Raw genomic sequence first — 6367 nt, 5'->3', positions numbered from 1 at the left:
TGAAGCCCCCTCCGCCCCAGGCACCCTTTTAGGAGCACTCAGGGGCTGGCCAAAGTCCTGGGCGTCAGCGCGGAGAAGCGCGCGTCTGTGCGTCCGTGCGGACGTCGGAGGAAGTCCCGCCTCCTGGGCGCCTGCAATTGGCCAGGCCGCAGGGGCTGAGCTCCAAGGAGGAAGAAGAGCGGATTGAAGGGAACGGAGAGCAGGTAGGAGGGCCGAGGGGGCTCCTCTTCACCATTGGCTAGGCCGGCGGAGTCGCTTTGCTGCCATTGGCTGGGCGGCCGGGGTGGCGGTCTCACGTCCTTCCGTCCCTCCGTGCCGCGAGCGGCGTCGGGATTGCGGGCGCCGGCCTGAGGCGGAGGCGGCCGGGAGGCTGCGCCTGCGGGTAGCTGAAACGGAGCTGAAAGCCGCGGCGCGTGAGGTCCTCCGTCCTCCGGCGGGCGGCGGGCGGCGGGCTGGTGGGGGGCGGCGGGCGGCGGGCGGGCGGCGGGACTGGGGGCGGCGGGGGGCGGCGGGCAGCGGGCGGGCGGCCTGAGGCCGGTGGGGGACGGCGGGCGGCGGGCTGGTGGGGGACGGCGGGACTGGAGCCGGCGGTGGGCGGCGGGCGGGCGGCCTGCGGCCGGTGGGGGGCGGCGGGCGGCGGGCTGGGGCCGGCGGGCGGCGGGCGGCGGCGGGCGGCCTGCGGCCGGTGGGGGGCGGCGGGCGGCGGGCTGGGGACGGCGGGGGGCGGCCTGGGGCCGGTGGGGGGCGGCGGGCGGCGGGCGGCGGGGGGCGGCCTGGGGCCGGTGGGGGGCGGCGGGCGGCGGGGGGCGGCCTGGGGCCGGTGGGGGGCGGCGGGCGGCGGGCGGCGGGGGGCGGCCTGGGGCCGGTGGGGGGCGGCGGGCGGCGGGGGGCGGCCTGGGGCCGGTGGGGGGCGGCGGGCGGCGGGCGGCGGGTTGGGGACGGCGGGGGGCGGGACTGGGCCTGCGCGGGCCGCCCGCCGTGCGCGGCTCCTGCTGTTTTTTCCGTCCTAACGGTGGTGGTTTGGGGGTGTTTTGCAGACGTGAAGTTTGTCCAGCTTGTTTCACGTTCTCCTCCCTGGTGAAGCAGCAGATGTCTGATGGTGGCATTTGTCATTGAAGCGAGGGGCTCCCCGTCGTCTGTCTGTGTACGTGCTTCTTGAATTGGGGGGGATGACATTGTCGCTTGCCCTGTGACCGTCACTCTCGAGGTCTCGTCCAGGTAGTGGAGGAGTCGGTGGATCCTCCGTGGAGCCCCTCCCTCTGCAGGATCTTCCCTGTCTCCTCTCTCCCTCTCTCCAGCTTTCCCAGCTTCCTTTCTCTTCTTCTCATTTCCTCTACTCTTCTCTCCTTGCTTTTTTATCTCCTCCTTTTTTGATTTTCTCTCTTTTGCTGAAGGAAACCTCGTGGGAGGGTCTTTTAAAAATTATGAAAAGCTTTATGTCTTCAGCACTTATGTTTTACTTGCAGGTCTGACAGCTGAGAGGGAACTGGAGGAAAGATGCCTTCTGATTCTTTCTGCTTGGTTGCCCAGGCTCGACTTGACTCCAAATGGTTGAAAACGGATATACAGGTGGGATGTTGACATGCTTTTTTCTTGGTATTCTCATGCCTTACATTTCGAAAGTTCTGATTAAAGTTTTCTTTAGGATATGTAATGGAATGTAAATTGGATCTTGACATATAAGAAAAGTAAGGTTCTTTGCTGTAACATAAAACCTGCCTTTTATTAGATCCATTTTTATGGCTGATTTTGTAGATTATGTGTGGCTGCATTTTAGTTACATTTACTTATAAAGTGCTAGGAATTTGAGCTCCAGTTTCACAAAAACTCTTTCATTATAGAATAACATTTTTTAAAAAGTCTGGATCACTCAAACGTATTTTGGTGACTGTTTAGTGATAGTTTTGAAGATATTTATATAATCATGAGGGGAAAAACTGAAGAAGTGATATGTGGTAATTTATTATGTCCTTTTTTGTTTCTGGAGGGACAAGGGTAATTTCAGTTGAGCTGTTTGTTTTATGTTTGTGATTGGCCTTGTTAAGGGGAGTGCTCAGAGTTCCCATCAGGAACACGTGGAAACAATGTTTACCTTAAACTCTCCAGTGTTTGATTTAATAAGGTAGTTGCAACTTTGTCCATAAATTATCAATGAATAATAGCAGTAATGTTTCTGTAAATTATTCTTTACCCCCAATCTAGTTTTACTTCATGATCATTTGAAAAGTTACTTTTGGAATGCTGTATCACCTGAAAAAAGAGATATCTGAAATATTTTGTAGTGTTTTTCGTCCTCCCTGAGGTTAACTGTTTTAAATATTTTTGAAGTAATATACCTTTATAATGTCTTTTGTACTACATGATTGCTCATCAAGAGCTATGTGGTATGTAAGGAAATGATAAAAGACACTAACAGTGAAGCATTATTGCCTCTCTCTAATTTGTCTTTTAAACAGGTGCTGAGATTGGCAGGTGTGAGAGCTAACTGTTTAGAACTGTGTTGTGGATAAGGGGATTATTGTTAATAGTGTCATGGTAGATAAGACAAACACAAGCAATTGGTTCAACAGTTGGTAGTGACTTTTTTGGTTTGTTATTGTCTAAGTGTTTCTTTTATTTAGAAATTACTATTTTTTGTCTTTTTTTTTAAGAGGGATGGAGGAGGTGGGAGATGAGTGTCTTAGCCTGGGTTCTCTAGAGAAGCAAAACCAGTAAAGTGTATAAATATATACATAGAGAAATTTATATCAAGGAAACGGCTCATGTGGTTGTAGAAGTTCATGGGTCAGGATAGAGGCATCTCCTGATCCATGTAGCTGCAGGCGCTGGTGAACCCAAGATTGGTAGATGAGGGAGCAGGGCTCTTGCTCACAGGCTGTGAAGATTGACGAATCCTGATATTGGCAGGCAAGACCCCAATTAAGCTGCTAGCGCAAGTCCGGAGAACCAAAAGTCCGAAGAACAGGAGCTAGCTGCAGGATGCAAAGTGAGCAAAAACCCACAAGCCTGGTCATCATGTCCACTTATATATGATGCAGGTCACACGCCCAAAGAAACTCCCTTTCAACTGATTGACTACTCACAGCAGGTCCCATTGTGGAGGTGATCATGGTTTATCAAATGTCATTACAGAAGTGATCAGGATATCATATAACTGCCAAACCACTGAGAATCATGGGCCAGCCAAGTTGACACAAAACCTTAACCATCACAATGAGTGACTTTTCATTTCTGTAATTTTGAGATTCAGGCAAACTGGCTCTAAGAATTGTTTTCAAATTAGTATTTATGTGCTTTGAGAAACTTACTGAAGTGACTACTCAGTGAAGGTTTTTTTTTTAATTAAAATTTTTTTTTTTAGTAATCATAATCGAATAACTTCTGAATATGAGTTTTTACACCTTTATCTAAAATCAGATCAATGCCGAGTTGCATGCCCATGATGAGTCAGGCAGGTATGCCTACAGAGAAGGACGATATATATCTTAGAGTGTTTGTTGTTTAAGTTTTGCTTTGTCCAGTGTAATACTGTGCTTGACTCTTCTTTTATGTTTCAGATATTTTTCAGAGAGTCTTCTAATATCCTAGGAATGAGACCTAGGGGCTTCATTAATTTTTTTAAAATATAATTTATTTTTCTTTGTTGCGAATATACATATCAAAACATACACTGTTTCAGCATTTTCTACATGTATAATTCAGTGACATTGATTATATCCTTTAAATTGTGCGACCATTCTTGCCCTCTTTTTTTTTTTCTTTTTTTAACCCCTCTCCCTCCCTCCCCACTCTCGTAACCATCAAAGAATATCTTCTTCTCTGTTTAAGCTAGTTCTTGGGTTGATACCTGATATTATTGATTTTCTAACCAAAGAACTCCCTTTAGTATTTCTTGTAGTTTTGGTTCGGTTTTTATGAATGCCCTTAACTTGTGTTTATCTGGAAATGTCTTAATTTCACCTTCATATTTACGAGACAGTTTTGATGGATATATGATTCTTGGCAGGCAATTTTTTTCCTTCAGTTTTTAAAATATGTCATCCCATTGCCTTCTTGCCTGCATGGTTTCTGCCGAGTAGTCCGAGTTTATTCTTATTGGCGCTCCGTTGTAGGTGACTTTTTGTTTATCCCTCGCTGCTCTTATAATTCTGTCTTTATCTTTGGCTTTGGCAAGTTTGATTATAATATGTCTTGGTGACTTTCTTTTAAGATCTACCCTATATGGAGTTCGATGTGCATGTTGGATGGATATCTTCTCATCTTTCACAATATCAGGGAAGTTTTCTGCCAACAAATCTTCAACAGTTTTCTCTGTATTATCTGTTATCCCTCCCTGTTCTGGTACTCCAATCACTTGTAGGTTATTCCTGTTGATAGAGTCCCACGTGATTCTTAAGGTTTCTTCAGTTTTCTAAATTCTTTTGTCTGATTTTTCTTCAAATATATTATTGCCAAGTGACTTATCTTCAAGTTGAGAAATTCTAGCTTCTACTTGCTCAGTTCTGCTCCTCTGACTTTTCTGTTGAGTTATCTAATTCTGTAATTTTATTGTTGATCTTCTGAATTTCTGATTGCTGTCTGCCTATGGATTTTTCCAGTTTATTAAACTTTTCATTATGTTCCTGAATAATCTTTCTAATTTCTTCAGTTGCTTTATCTGTGTGTTCCTTGGCTTGTTCTGCGTATTGCCTTGTTTCCTTCCTGATATCTTGAAGGGTTCTGTATTTTAAACTTTTGTATTCTGTATCTGGTAATTCCAGGAATGCATTTTCATCTAGAAGATCCCTGGATTCTTTGTTTTGAGAGCCCGTTGAGGTGATCATGGTCTGTTTCTTTATGTGACTTGATACTATATTTAGTTTATGCTTGCTTACTGTGTTATACTTGCTTGCTTTATTTTGTTTTGGTATACCCCTATGGGTTGCTTGAGTGAGCTAGCTTGATTATTCTTGCCTTTGGAGCTCTGGTGTCCTGTCCCCAGCTGGCTAGAGCTGTTACCAGGTATATCAGTCTAGGAGTCCATTCACTTTTCTTGTATGAATTCAGCTCAGGTTTCTAGGTAGCTGATATCAAGTGTGTGGTACAGGCTCAGTCCTACAGTCTTAGGGGGCAAGGGTGATTGACGTATATACTGGTATCTGATTGCAGCAGGGGGTCACGCTCTGAACAAGGCGGGGGGCTGAGAACAGACCCCCAAGTGTCTCTGAGGAAAACACATCTCTAGAGTGTGCTGGTGGGTGGGTTCTGCAGAGGGACCATGGGCACCCAGAGTTTTTGGTTGTAAGGACTGGGGGATACCAGTTATCTTTAGACCCCTGTTGGGGGTGGCTGGGTGACCTGAGTGGAGCTACCAGTCCTTAGGTCCCTGATGTGGGTAGGTGAGGACCTTGTTTAATAGGCAAAGCAATGTCAAACATCAAATACCCACCTCTCCACCCGCAGCTGAAATGGTTGGAGTTTGCCAACAAGGGTCTGTTCTGCTGAAATAGGCCCACACAGGTCCATGCAGAAGGGAAAGGTGCTCAAGGTCCATGGATGGTTTATGCCTGGACAGGAGCTGCTTCTGTCCAGAGCTCCCCCGGTTAATGGAGCTAGCAAATTATTTTTTCCCCCAGTTGCAACCCCAAGGTTGGGAGGATGGCTCTAGGTGCTCACTAGGGTCTATCTCAGGCCCAGGGATTCAGCCGCTGAAGCTGGCTTGGGGGTGGGGGGTGGGGGAGGTGCGGTAAAGTATATGGAAGTACTTAGCTTTTGCCGAGAGCGCCGTTCTCCTCAGGTTCTGGAGGTGTGAGTAGGCTTTGTGGCTGGCTGCTTCTCCCTGAGGAAACTGCGGCCGAAAGCTAGTACCAGCCCGCTGCTGCCACTGCCGCCGCTGCAGGAATGGTGCCTGAGGGCTGCCTGTGATTCAGGTCCGGTAACTCCACTTCTGAACGGCTGTTCCTCCCCCTGCCCCTCAGTTCATTGTCTAAGCTTGCCTTTGATGCTCAGGGCTCCCGGCTTGTCACAAATAACTCGTTTCACTTGTTATTTTGGGTCTTTGTTGTAAAGAGGGCTAAACGGAAGCATCTGTCTATTCTGCCATCTTGGCTCCGCCCCCTGACATCCTAAACTATTTCTTGAGTTCTTATAATAGTGGCCTCATACAATGTTTGTCCTTTTGCAACTGACTAATTTCACTCAGCATAATGCCTTCCAGATTCCTCAGTGTTATGTTTCACGGACTCATCAGTGTTCTTTATTTATGGGTGGTATTCCATTGTGTGAATATACCATGATTTATTTATCCATTCATCCGCTGAGGGGCACCTTGGTTGCTTCTATTTTTCTGCTGTTGTAAACAATGCTGCAGTGAATATGGGTGTACATA

General features: G+C 47.5%; 1 protein-coding gene across 5 annotated transcripts in view; it reads left to right on the top strand.

Annotated features, from left to right (window-relative positions):
• The first annotated feature begins 310 nt into the window (after nucleotides 1–310).
• The window catches only part of HERC2 (HECT and RLD domain containing E3 ubiquitin protein ligase 2), a 316687-nt gene continuing 310630 nt past the window's right edge, over nucleotides 311–6367 (top strand). For 3 of the 5 annotated variants that reach the window (XM_049906045.1, XM_049906044.1, XM_049906041.1), the window contains exons 1-3: nucleotides 311–418; nucleotides 1038–1144; nucleotides 1467–1569. In XM_049906045.1, the coding sequence (XP_049762002.1) occupies nucleotides 1498–1569 (72 nt within the window). In that variant the 5' untranslated portion in view covers nucleotides 311–418; nucleotides 1038–1144; nucleotides 1467–1497. The remainder of the gene's footprint in view (nucleotides 419–1037; nucleotides 1145–1466; nucleotides 1570–6367) is intronic. The other 2 variants (XM_049906042.1, XM_049906043.1) reach the window with 2 other exon arrangements.

Source organism: Elephas maximus, chromosome 13, assembly GCF_024166365.1.
Source record: "Elephas maximus indicus isolate mEleMax1 chromosome 13, mEleMax1 primary haplotype, whole genome shotgun sequence".
Classification (NCBI taxonomy): domain Eukaryota; kingdom Metazoa; phylum Chordata; class Mammalia; order Proboscidea; family Elephantidae; genus Elephas; species Elephas maximus.
The sequence above is the reverse complement of the archived record's forward strand: the minus strand, read 5'-3'. Positions and strand labels throughout refer to the sequence as shown.